This window comes from Hirundo rustica, chromosome 18 (genome assembly GCF_015227805.2).
Source record: "Hirundo rustica isolate bHirRus1 chromosome 18, bHirRus1.pri.v3, whole genome shotgun sequence".
In the NCBI taxonomy this organism is placed as follows: Eukaryota; Metazoa; Chordata; class Aves; order Passeriformes; family Hirundinidae; genus Hirundo; species Hirundo rustica.
The window spans coordinates 3,851,008-3,864,717 of NC_053467.1; the positions used below are offsets into that span (position 1 = coordinate 3,851,008).

At 49.5% G+C, this 13,710-nt stretch overlaps 1 protein-coding gene across 1 annotated transcript in view; it reads left to right on the plus strand.

The window, feature by feature from the left end:
* Positions 1 to 13,444, plus strand: part of MXRA7 (matrix remodeling associated 7) — a 28,428-nt gene extending 14,984 nt beyond the window's left edge. Inside the window, exon 5 of the mRNA XM_040081671.2 lies at positions 11,976 to 13,444. Coding sequence (XP_039937605.1) covers positions 11,976 to 12,090 — 115 coding nt within the window. The 3' untranslated portion in view covers positions 12,091 to 13,444. The remainder of the gene's footprint in view (positions 1 to 11,975) is intronic.
* Positions 13,445 to 13,710: the final 266 nt, after the last annotated feature.

Sequence of the window (13,710 nt, forward strand, 5' to 3'; positions counted from 1 at the left end):
GGGCAGGACAGTGCACCCAGAACTGATGCACTGTGCCTGGCCTTTGTGTCCTTTGGAGGCTCTCAGCAGCCTTCCCCACTGAGGGCCACAGCCAGACGTGTTTTTCCTACTGCTCCTTTATTTTCTTCTCTTCCGTATTTGTGTTGTTCGTTTCTTTAAGGCAGCTTTGTGAATTTTTTTTTTTTTTTTCTTTTGGTCTTGCTTTGTTGCTGGCTTACTTTCCCCCCCCTCAAATCTTCACTGCGGCATCAGCAGCTTTTCATTGCAGGCCTCGCAGGTGGTGCAAGGGGGCAGGGCTGCTGCCAGGTAAGCTGGGCGAGCTGAGCACAGCGGCTCAGCCTTGTCCTGCATCCTTCTCCTTGCCCTTCCACCCCTCTCCCCCTTTCCATGCGCCCCGACCGTGCTGCTGACCTGCTGTGACCCGGGTTTGCCACCTTTATGTTGCAGGATTGAGCTGACCTCTGATCTCACATCTCTGTAGCAAGTACCTTAGGTCCTCGGCCACAAACATTCTTGCAAATCTTTTTGGTAAGGACACGCTGTTGCTTAGAGGTAGCGGCACCACTGATAACACCTGCTCGTGTCTTGGGTTATTTTGCTTTTGGGTTATTTTCCAGGGGAGGGGTTGTTTTGAGCTGCAGTTGGTTGCCTGTCCCACCCCGCTCCTCACCTGCCTCCCCATCCCTCCTCATAACAGATTAATGAGTCCACTCCCCTCTGCCTCCATCTCACTTTCCATGAGCGCTCCAGGGCGAACGGGGGCTCTCACGTTTGGATGCTCACCTCTTCCATCTTGGATGCCTGAAGCTGGACATCCCACAGCCACTTCTCTGCCCTGATTTGGGAATTCTGGGCTGCTGCAGAGTGGGTGGTTAGTCCTAAGGTGTATTACCAGTTAGTCCTAAGGTGTGTTATCAAAACTGAGACAGGCTTAGCGTTCGCTTTTAGCCCCATCACTCCTCCAGCTCTCCTCTGGACCAACAGATTCCCGTGGGAAGCAGCTGATAAGCAACATCCCAAAAATGCAAGTTGGTCCTCAGAGGCTACTTGTTGTGCTGTTCACAAGTTTGAATTTTGGGACTGCTTGATTTTGGAGATGACATTGAAAATATTCCTTGCCTGTTCCAGGAGGAGCTGCAGGACTTCAGACAGGAGAGTACAGGCATGCAAGAGATTTGGTTATTTAGGCAAAAAAGCCCCCGCTTCTGCTCTAACCTGCACCCCTGCAGAAGCTGTGGTTGTCCTGCCTGCATTCACTTGAGTCTTGTGGCTTCCAACTGGTGCTAAATCTGGACTAAAAGGGGAAGGAATGTGACCCTCACTGAGTGATGTAAGTTCCTGCTTCTGGTGACTTCAGCCTTAAAAATTAAGAGCTCTCAGTGAGGGAGGAGGACAGTAAATCCTGTTGACAAACACATCTGCTGGGGGGATGGCTGTGCTTGATCACACCTGGTGGGTCACCAGTCCTTCTGGAACAGAAGCACGTAGCCTTTGCCCCCCTGGGGGAGAAAAACAGTCTGGGCAGGAAGGGGAAGAGTGCAGGGGAAGGATGCAGCCCTTGGTGCAGCCAGCACAACTTATTCCCAAATCCTTGTCCTCTGCACCTGAGGCTTTTGGCCATCTGCTGCCAGCTGTGGCTGCCACGGTGCAAAGCTGTAGCTCAGGAAATGTGCGTGGTGGTGGTGCAGCTGCTCCTGCTCAGACAGGGCTGAGGTGTGTGGCTGTGAGACACAGCCAGGCTGCCTGAGAGGTGTTGCTGTCCTGGCTGGGCAGCTTCCATGGAGAAGGGAGGAGGAGCTCCCAGTGTGCCTGCACTCGTGGATGGCTTGGAGTGGTCTCTGCCAGATGCTCTTCAAACCTCCCTTAAGGTTGAAAGAAGTTAGTGGGGAATTTTTTCTGTTGGAAATTACTGTGCTTGGGACTCTGCTGAGTGTTGACAGCTGCAGCAAGGCCCCGCTCCTAATGAAAGAGAACACCACAGCAGAAATGGCCCTCTTGAGGCTCTGCTTTCGGTTCTCTCTTTCCATGAAGCAAAACAGGTCCCAGCCAAGCCTTGGTTGGCCTCAGTGCTGTCAAGGGGTTGAGCTGCCTGTGCTCTCTCCTCGTCACTCTTGGCTGGGTGTGCTGGTGGGAGAAAGGAGAGCAGATCCCATCTGCCAGGCTCTAGAAAGGTCTCTGGTCTCTGTCCTCTGTCTGGGATTGAGGAGGAAGTCGGGGTGAAGAGGTGGACACTGCCCCATGGCAGACCCATAGAACAGGGCCTGATGAATGGCACCAAACTGCTCCTGGATGGAGCAGGAGATCCCCCCGACCACTGTCAGCCTCTGGAAGAGCTCAGGAAAAATAGGGACAGTGGTCGAGTTTCCCTGGGTGATGGGCTCAGTTCCCACAGCCAGGCAACCCTTTCAAGGAGCAAACTCTCCTCCTGCCTCTCAATCCTCTCCTCTCACCTCCTGGTCAGCCACAGCTGGGCTGAGGTTACGCTGTTCAGACTGGGTTTAAGCAGACTGGGTTTAAGCCTAGGGCTCAACTGCAAGTTGCCCTCATACAAGGGGAATTGGATGGCTGTAAATATCAAGCTCAGCCATTTCTTAGTGGTAATTTAGCACTGGAAACCTGCCTCCCCCCCAGCTGGGTTCAGAGTGCCTCTTGGTTATGGGGCACTGAAAAACAACTGGGTTTGGACCCTGGAATTTCAGCAAGGCAGGGGAGACCTTGGTTCTAGGGAATGTCAGAGAGCAGAGACCTTTCCCTGCTCTACAAGGCATCTGGAATGAAAGTGGGATGCAGCTGTGGCTTGAGGGACAACCGTGCTGGGGACTGAATTTTGAAAGAGACAATGCTGGTGATGACAGCTCTGGAGCACACAGGGGCAGGAAGCAGCTGCAGAGGTTAAATGACTGTGTTGACAGACCTTGACCCGTTTCAAACATCCCCACTAGCAGCCATCCAAAAATAGGTGGGTGGACAGGGCTAGGGGAGGTTGCATTTTGGGAGAGCTGTCTATTGGCATCTGTCCCTGTCCACCCCCTGCATTGCCATCACCTAACCCTGGCCTGCCTGCTCGCTCCCCTCTCTGTACAGCATGGGATCTGGGCCTCTTTCTCCTCCCTCCCTTTTGCTAACCTTCCCTTCACCCAGTGGCTTTGCTGTCCTGTCCTGTCCTGTCCTGTCCTGTCCAGCATGGTGCTTCTTTTGGATGAGGGAAGCTGGTAAGTTTGGGCTTTTGCTGGGGGTGGGGGGTTATTATTTGTTTGCTTCTCATCCTCTGCAGCACGATAGTCGTCCCGGGCTGAGGGAGGAGGAGCAGCAAGGGGTGCAGAGCCCAGGGCCATGGCACTCTGCTGGGCAGGGTGGCCACTGCTTTACTGCAGCCACCAGCCACAGCGATGGCACCAGCCGTGGGCAAGGTTGCTTTCAGCTGCCAAACACCCAGGGCATGAGGCGTGTTTGCTTGCCTCTTGTAGTAAAGGGCACTGTAAGTTTGGGGATCCCTGCTGAGCTCCCCCTTCATGCTCGCTCTGTAGGTGCCCAACTCCACCTGGATGAGGAGGAAGCTTGCTGGTGGCCTGGTGCTGTTCCCTGCCTCCATATCCCCGGGGAAAACGTCCTCTGACTTAGGAGATGTCAATGGACTGGAGCCCTGGCCCTATTTATAGTCATGACTGAGTCATGAATCCCCAAAAGCTTTATAAACAGACCAACTCAGGATGCCTCCCACAGAAAGTCAGGGAAGGCGAGGCCAGGAAGCCCCTTCCCATCTCCTCCTCTCCTGTCCCAGAGAGGAAACTTGCAAACTCCCCCGTAGCCTTTGCAGGGTGTGAGTCTCTGACCCTGCCTTGCCATGAGGTTTTAGTTCAGACAGCAACTCTGCTTGAGCTCCTGGGTTTTTGTTTTTTTTTTTTTTTTGGCTCAGGTCCTGAATTGTCCTGGCTTGTGGCTGCTTCTCTGTGTCTCCCTCACCCAGCGCTCATGATTTGTCTTCATCTGCTTCTGCTTAACCTTGTGCAGCATGGGCAGCTGGCTGTTCTCTGCCTGCTAACCCCCTGGGAGCCCTGCTCTGCCTGTTCTGAGCTCCCCTGCAGCTGGGAGAGACCCAGGGATGCAGGGAATTGGGGCATCTCACCAGGCTGAGAGCAAACTGGTGTTCAGGGAGCTGGAGAACAAACATTGAGCGACGGAGGAAAGCGCAGCCCGGCCTGTCCGTGGCTTTTCCCACTGCTGTGGTGGTGGCTGGGGTGGTCAGGAGCGTGGCAAGGGAAGGGGCACACGGCTGATGGATGAGCTGGTCAGGAGCCCAAGCCACCTTCCTGGCTGTGCCTTGGCCTTTTCAGCTGTTGCTGCTCTGACTGGGAAATGTGGGAAGTTTCTGCCTCAAAACAGTCGTGGGCAAGGTGTGCTGGGGGTGATAGAGCCCCTGATCCCACTGACTCCTCAGCAGCCCCTGTCCTGAAGCCAATGAGACTTGTGCTCCCTGGTCACACTGGTTCTGGCAGCCTCGAGGCACAGCAGGTATTTCCCAAAGCCCAGTGCACCTTTCAACTTCTCTGTCCCGGTGCAGGAACTTCAGATTTGTGTTGATGCAGCTCCTTTTGGTACCTTTCACTCAATGCCTTTTCTCTTTCCTAAGCACCGTCTCTCTGTTCTGCATTTAAGTCCCCTCTGTGTTTTGCTGATCGGCTGAAGCAACCAGCTCACACTTTTGGGATCACCACAAAAGCTTGGATTTAGTGTGTCATTCCTCATATTCTCCCTGCAGTACCTCAAGACTGGGTTATAGTCACCACCAGAAAGGAGATGGTAGCTGCCCCCATGGTAAAGAAATGGGGACAGTGGTGCTGGGACCATCCCCAGCAGTGAGATGGGAGGAAACTTCTTGGGGAGGTCTCAACCACACATTGCCAGGTCTGCCCAGCACTAAGGGCTTTTATTCCCTGCTCTTCACCCTCAAGGGTCAACCCTAGTTTGGAGTGAGAAGAGTCTGGAGCCAGGTTGCTGTCCACCTTCCTTGCCAGGATTTCAGAGCAGAGGACTGATGGTCCTGACAAGGTCCTGAGCCAGGGAAAGGAGCTGGAAATGCTCTGTGCTTCTGAATATTGCCTTGTTGAGTGAAAATATTCCTGAAAAGGGCACAAGTAGTAACCAGACATGGCTACAGTAGGATGTTCTGGGCTCTCCTTAGAGTGAGTCAGGACTCCTTTGGAAAGCCGAAGTCTGTGAATGGGCTACAGATTTCCTGACCTGCTGTGGATTTTTGCACACGTGAGAGATGGTTGCACTTGGGAATGCCCTGGTTTTCAGAGCTGAGGTGCTGTCTTCTCTCAAAAGCAGGAAGTCTTGTATGTGCTGTGGGTGAGCTGGAGTGAAGGGAATGCTCCTGAGGCCACCAGAAGGATGTGTAGTTTCCATGCTTCTTTGCGACCTTCAGTCCCTGAGCTGCCCTCATATTCCGGGACCTGCTTTTGTCTGGGCTCTTTGTTCTCCAGCTTTTCCTTGCACAGAACCATGTCCAGCTGACAAATCACATGATTCTGTTACTTGGCCATTGCCTTGGGCAAGAAGAGGGATACCTGGATAATCTTTATCTGAAGAAAGGATACAGCTTCTGGCAAAAGATGATCCTAACCTGGTTTGATTGATGAGCTGCTGGGGGCAAGCATGCAGATCCAAGGAGAGTGGAACGGAGGGAAGAGCCAAGGATGAGCAGCGGCTCACATCTCCAGGCCTCCATCCCAAGCTAATTAAGACTTTCAGGTTCCATGGCTGAATGCCAGAGCTTCTCATCCTGGGGTGTTATATGGCCCCAATGTCCCAGAGAGGGACTGCTTCATGCTCTTTAGTCCAATTCCCCTCACAGCTTGCTCCAGGACCAGAAAAGGATATCCCTGTTGTGCAGATGGGAATTTCTGGTTCTGATGTACATCCTCCCTTAGGTTCATGCTGCTTTTGAGTGAGATCTTCTCACCCCAGCTGTCAGCCTGGCCCTGTGGAGATGAGTATCCCTGTGAGGGACTCATCCACCCTCTCTGACGTCCCCCATCCCTCCCCACTCCAACTGTGGCAAGCAGGAGGGGTCCTCCCCTCCTGGGCCCCCGTGGCAATGAGCTTATGCCCTCACACGTGAAATCTGATTATGCTTGTGTGACTTGAGTGGGATGATCTGCTCCTCAGCACCACGAATCCCGCAGAGCGATTATCCACTCCGGAAAATTCCCTTTTTTTGTCCGAATGGGACGGCCACCGAGCCTCGGCAACGTTGCTCCAGTAACCCTGGTCCCACGGGATGCTTCCCCCAGCATCTCCCATCCGGGATCCGGGTCACCAGCTGCTGCTGGAGAAGGCAAGGTTTTGCAGAAGAGAGAGGAAGAAATGAGGCTGTTTCTCACCCTCCCCCATGGCTGGTGGGAGTAGGGGATGTCCAAAAGTGGCTCAGATGTTATGGACCATGAAGCCTAGTGAATCCAGGAGGAATGAGGTGTGTCTGTACGTGTTTGTAGGGTAGGTGATGTGTGTTGTAGCTTCCCTCCGCCCCAGTGCAGGTCTCTGTGTCCATGGGCAGCTGTCCAGCCTCTGTCGGGTGTTTCCTGACGTGGATGGTTCACCCATGAGAGATGCTGGGGCAGTAAGGGCAGAATGTCTGGAAGATTTCAGCTGAGAACAAGGGACCGTATTTCTTAGACCCTGGCTCTGCTAACAAGATCTGGAGGGAGTGCCTGGATGTCCCCACACATTAAACACATCTCACCCTCCTTCCCTGGGACACTGGGAGAGCTTCCCATCAAAAGGAAGTGACCTGCAGGGAATTTGGGGATTTTACCTCCTTCCCTTGAACGGAATCTGTAGAAAGACAGAGAAAGGTCGAGCAGTTCAGGCACACAGCCCTGTGAAATCAGCACTTGCTCCTGGCTCATCTGGCTACAGGTGGGAAGAGGAATCTGGGCTGGTCAAGGGTGCCAGCAGCCCCAGGAGGCTCTGCACAGGACAGTGAGGCAGTAACCCTCACCGTGTTAATTACTTTGGCTTCTCCAGTTCTTATTAGTAGCTCAGTAGGGCTGTAACTTAGCTTGGTGCCAGACAAGAGGATTTGCACTCCCGATTGGGTTTCGACCATCCTGCTGCAGTTGATGAAGCAAAGTCCTTCTTAGAGGCATGAGGTTTGCAAACAGCAGCTTGTCCTGCCCTGAGGGGGAAGCTGCCTTGCCTTCCCCCCAACACACACACCCACCAAGGGCTCTCCCTGCTTGTTTATGTGAATAATAATGAACCAGCCTGAGGGGTGAAATGACTGAAATGATTTCTCTCCCTGTTTCTCTTTGCAGACCTGAAGACTATATGAAGTTGTCCCTAGCCTCCTCCTAAAGGCATCCCTTGGCATCATTAAAGGCTTGAGAGAAATACCAAAACCAACCAAACACACCCTTAAGAGAAACCCATAAACCCTCAAAACTTGGGATCCCCCCTTGGTCTGAAGTTGAGTTCTTCAAAAACTCCTGTCAAGTTTGAGGATACCCTGTTGTGTGGCTCCACGGATCGGGGCTGGGCCCAAGCAGTGACTTGAGTTGTGTTTGGGGGACTGGGAAGACCCTTCCTCCCTGTCCCCCAAACAAAACCCAAAGTGAACACTAAATATGCAACGAGTTTATTAGTTGTGTTTGCTACATATATTAGACCATGAAATCCGTGTTGTTCCTTTCCTCGGTTGGGCAAACCATAGCTCTGCTCTCAGACCAGCTGAGACCTTGTACCAGAATCTCAAGTTGTTTTGTCCTGGGGCCAAACTCCTCTTTATTGCTGGGGGCTGGAAACTGCCTGTGATTTCCAATGCTGTGCAAAGCTGCTTTACTCCGAGGGGTGGAGGGGTTCGTGTGAGGGATGGCAGACGGTGGCTGGGCTGACTCAAATCTTGCTTCTGTAGTTATTTTAGCAGAGAGCTGATTCTGCAGGTAGACAGGAGACTCAAGAAGTGACAAAGTTTGATAGCTTAGCTGTTCCACTTGCGGTGGAGAGACCACGGCTCTGGCTGCTGGTATTATCTGCATCCTCACTTTTCCCTACTCCAGCTCCCAAGAGGAGAGAGCGAAGGAGGCAGCTAAGGGATCGGGGGTTCCCTCTGGCTCAGGATGAGATAGTGGAGGTCCTGGGAGAGGCACACAACCCATTGCTCTGCCTGCTTGCTGTGCCAGTGCCCTCTTCTCTTGCTGGTCCATGGCAGCCAGAGCTCAGTGTTGCCCCTCAGCTCTGTCACGCAGAGCAGATGATTTTTGCCGGTCACATACTCGGTTTTAAATCAAACCCAGCTGGTTTTTGAGAGAGAGAAGAGGGTTCAAGTCCTTTAGTGATGTTACAGAAACACCAGGCTGGGTGGGGATGTGTCCTCCAAAGCTTCTCTGTCACTGCCTCTTGGCTAACACTGCAAACATATCAGGAACCCAACAGGCTTTTTTTTTTTCCCCTTTTAATTCCTATGCAGACAATACTTGAAACCCTGTACACGGTTGTCCTTTGCAGCGCCTGGGGTTGGCAAATTCTTCATAAACTGGCTCGTTTAAAGAACAGCAAGAGGCTTCAGCTTTAGAAGAGGCTGGGCTGCCCCTTCCCAGCCGACAACTGCAAGCGTGTTCAGTGGTTTGCGTATGAATTTAGGCACATCTGGACCCTCTGCTTCAACATCCCGCTGGCACAGCCGCTGTCTCCCCTCGGTGCTGGCTGGCTGACTGTGTCCCAAGCACCCAACTATGCAAAGAATGCCTTATATCCGTTGTGTTTGAGTTACATGGCAATATGTACATCCAGCAAAGTCGGTAGTTAAGTCCAGATTTTCGCTAGTGGCAGCAAGTCAAGCTCTTTCTTCAAGTCAAATGGCTGTCTGGGTGTTTTTTACTTTTGTCTGTTTTTGTTTGTTTTGTATCTGATGGTGGCTCTTATACAAAGGACTGTAATTCTAGTGGCTTGAATCTGTAAAAATTGCCTTCGTTTGGTCCAATAAACCTTTGAATAGTTTATTTGCTTCGTGCTTGTCCTCCCTACCTCCAGCAGCTCAGAACTTCCTCCTCAAGAGATTTGTGTTGAAAATCTGGATTTTACGTTAGAGGTACATTCTGCCCTCCTATGACTTTTATTCCATAAATGATTACATTCCCATAAATGATCAGAGGGAAAATCAGGGATATTCCCCTGTTCCTGCTGAAGCAACACAGTGCTGCAGCAGGATCCTGGTCTTGTTTGGCTGGAGAGCAATTAACAACATTCCCAATGCAGAGCTCTGCCCAGGATTTCAGCTGCTGTGGACACTTTTGGTTCTGGACACTATGGCTTACTGCCCCAAACCTCCAGCTAACTGTCAGAGTCATGGACTGAAATGTCTAAAAAGAACCTAAGGGAGCTAAATATACAAATGTAATTGCCTATGAAGAAGAATTAGGCTGCTTCAAAAATCCTTAATTAATCTATTTTGTTAGCAATAAGTAAAATCCTGTTTGACCTCCTGAGTCCAAGTAGATTTGAGGACAGCATTTATGAGAAGACAGAATGATTTTAATTGTGAATGGGGTATGTTTGATCTGAGCTCATCCAAAAAAATACCCAAACCCAAACCAAGCTGAAGCACTACAAGGTTGTTTAGCACAATCACCTCTGATAGGAGAAGCTTCTCTTCAAAGACAGTTTCATGTTTATGGTGCCTTACTCTTCCTTCCCAGGCTCTTTTCTCTCTTTATCTTTGTTTTACTGTCCCTTTGGAGTAGATTATGTAGTGCAAAGAAGTAACAGCAGTAACAGCTCATTTTTCTGTTTTCCAAATGCACAGTCACGATATTTAAAGTTGAGGGGAGAGCCAAAATTCATTGATGCTGTGTTTCAAAAAAAGAGAGTGAATATTGTCTGTGATCCTGATTTTGGAGACAAGGAAATGGGCCTTTGGAGAGGTTCCAGCAGCACTGATGTCTGTGAAATAAGGAGGGAGGGATGCAGATGTGTGTGAGCACTCCCAGCTGGGATGCACTGCAGACACAGGAGGCCAAGCTGTGTATTGAATTTCTCCACACCAGACTGGCAACGTGCCCTCTGGTGCCCAGCAGTGATCTAAAATAAAATATTGATCGCTCATGACCCTGCTTCCCTTCCTCTTGTCTGGAAAGAGCAGCTGGATGCTCTTCCTGTGAGCACAAAACATTACAGAAGAGAGAGACAAATCCAGGCTTCCATAAGCAAAAGATCCCACATCATTATCAGGGCATGTTTGGCTGTAGGACCACTGCATTTTAATTGCAATAGAAAAGAACTGGCAAATGAGCTTGCTTTAGCCAGGATCTGCTTTTTTTTCCTGCTCTGTTTGCTTCAGCAGTGCTGAGAAGACAGGCTGCTGTTCCTGCTTCTGCTGGGGCTTAGCCCAGGAGATGGGAAAATGCAGAGCAGAAGCTCAGGAGCAGGGGAAGAAGGTTCCTCTGTTCATTCCTGACTTCCTCTGATCTCGTTTGTGGTGTGGTGGCTGCTGGTGCATTGATGCTGTCCTTTCAAGCAAAGATTGTGCCCTGGTTTTGCCTGTCAATAGTTATTACTGCCCCTCCTGTTACTGGAACAGCTGATAGCTCGTCCCCACAGGCCTTGCAGGAAGACTACCCCAGGTTGTCCAGTGGCATGCATTTAAATGGATTAATTAAATGGTTTAAAGTCCTGTGTGGGAAACTGGTTGTGGCAGGAAAGGGGACTCTTTGACAGCGTGACCATGTGGGAGTAAAAACCAGATTCTGTGGTTTTAGCCCATGGGAAGTCTAAGGGTGCTGAACAAGCAGGAGGAGCTGGGATTGTGGCAGGTCTGTGCTCTGAGCTGTCACTGAGCTCTGGCCTCACACTCATGCAGGGACAAAATGAGCCGTGAAGTAACAGGAACTACATCTGCCTTGTTAGAGCCATAAAGCACCACATCCCCATCAGTTTTCTCATCTCCCACGGGAGAGTCAGGAATGAGATGTGCTAGGCAATAGAGCAGCCTGATCCCAATCAGGTAGGAGTCTGGCAGAGGGAACATTCCATTCCTCACCCAGCCCTGCCTGGAGCCATGTGCACATTCATCTTGCCCCAAAAAGGAATTTTGTAGAGTTACATCAGTTCATGAGCTACCTGCAAACAAATGGCACTCCAGTGCTGCCCACCCTCCTGTATCCCTCAGTGATGAGCAATTTAAGACCTCCTATAAATAAAGCCCTCTCACAGATACCAATCTTCAGGGGATGTACAATGGTTAACTGACTTGGGGTAGGGAAAAAACAAGATATCTTCTGTTAAGGGGAGAAGGGCGTTAATCATCTACTACGGGACTGCCTGGGGATTAAAAATCTGAGTTAGGTGATCCACTGGTCAGCCTCTGCCTACACAGGAACCACCTCACTGCTGGACTGGCTCCCGGGGTCCATCTCACCATTGGACATTGGCAGACAAACTCAAATCAAAGCAAATTCCTCTCCATTATCTTATCTTCCAGTGGCTGATTAAAGTCATGTCCACACTGGGACGTAGTCTGCTCTCCAGTTTTAAGTTAGGATATGCATTTAAAATTTAACAGCTATTCCTAAATTACTCTGTATCTACATCCTCTCATCACAGAAGGAAAGCACACTGGGCTGTTGAATCTTAATCCAGGTTCATTACGGAGCCTGCTAAATTGGGACGTTATAAAGTTCCACATGCCGAGTTATCTTGAACGTTTGAGCATAGATAAGGAACTCCAAAGCCAGTGCTAAAGCAGGCAGGTTTATCTCCACGTTTAGGGAGCTGCAGAGAGACGTGCAGGATGATGGGATAGATGGGAAGGGAGAGGAAGGAGAACCAGAGGCTATCTCTGCCTTATCTCACAAGGACAGATTTCCTGCAGCCAGTAAGCTCTGTACAGTGGCCTGCCTTTGGCTCGGTGTTTCGTCTGACAGTGGTGTTCTTGCTCCTGGACTGGCTATTCCTATTTCTCCTTTTCTTCTCGACAGGGTTCAGAGAGAGCAGCTGGCTGCCATCTTCAGACTGATGAAGGAAAAAAGTGACACGTTTGGAGAGATGTCTGAAGGGGACATGAAGGAGCAGCTCAGACTGTATGATATATAACCTGCAGCCAGGGCAGGCTGTGCCCCAAAGCCATCTTGGCCCGTGTTCTGCAGGACACTGGAGGCCGTAGTGCTTTAAAAGTATCTCAGTAGTTATTTTGCAGTTCCAGTTTGTTTTGTAAACACATATAGGCCGGTGATAATATATTTCAAAAGACTTGTAACTCCTCAGCCTTTTAATAGTTTCTCTTTGCAGAGCTATCATCTCGTACAGCAATTTTTTACCTTTTTCTGTCTTAGTCATATGTCTCAGTCCCACAAAGCAGTTAAACTCACAACTTTTTTTCAGGCCATGCTTTATGCAAATGAACTTTCAAGCCTAGTCTTTCTCAGTTTGACATCCGAAGAAAGCCAAAGATGACAGGTGTAAAATGGATGAAAATAATAGAATAACTCAAGCTGAAGGGTCCTGTAGTCCAACCTCCTGCTAAAATCAGTGTCAGTTGTGAGATTACTCAGGGCTTTATCCTGTTGGGTCTTGAAAAGCTCCAAAGATGGAGACTGCACAACCTCTCTTGGCAGGGAGGCTTCCAGCCCTACAGTGAGACAACAAACAGCCAACAGCAAGGCACCAGTGCTCTGAACGTTGCCCCTCATGTCCCTGGAAGGAACGCTTCATCCTCCTTCATGCTGATTTTTGAAACCAATCCAAGCTGGTTCCGGCTGACCTCACTGAGATTATCCTCATGCCTGAGGAAGCAGCAGCAAACTCCAACCTGGAAACACAAACATCTCCTGACACTGGTGAAAGGACCACAGAAAGGCTGCTGAGTTTATCACAAGGATGGTTGTGTCCACCTCAGCTCCTGCTCTTCTCGTGCAAAATTATGTGGGAAACTATGTACTTAGGAAATCTCTGTGAATTTTATCAAGTATTTTGAACAGTCTTGATCAGCCCTTGGTGGTTTGAATAGAGTAAATCAATGAGCATTCCTAATTATAACCAAATGTCTTCTGGTGTGCTTATCTCCTGTGAAATCCTGTTAAATACTTTCTTATCAGGAAGGATTTTCTTGGTTTTAATAACTGCTCACAAAGGGAGGCAACATTTTCTGACCCAGTTTTAGGGAATGATCACTTAAAAAATCATTTTGCTTTATTTTGTGTAATCCTCTTCAGTGCGAGAAACCTAATATCTCGTTATCTGGTTGCTGTCTCCCAGTACAATGTGTTCTATAACATCAGACACTTTAGACTTTTAACAATCATTTTATCTTTTAATTGTTTTCACTTAGGTCAAGGCATACTGACAATGAGATCAAGCTGATTTTCCTACCAATCATTACTTAATTTAAATTTAATGTCTGAAAATCACCTCTTCATATTCAACATGAATGAATGAAGTTGAAAAAGTAGTCCCATGATGTGAAATATCACACCAGCTTGCTGTGTCCCTAGGAGAGTTTACTTTGTCAAGCTGTGCAAAGGGGAAAATGTAGAAAACTTATATATAGGGCTTGTCCCTAGCTCAAAACTGAAATCAGGATATTTTCCATAACTCTGCATGAAAGCAAGCAAAGGAGAGATAAAGTGTAGTTGTGTAGTTGATTTTTAGTTTTTGTCTTGCAGACTTCACAGTTTAGTTCCAAAATTTGTTATGGTTGGGTCTTCTCTGAATAGG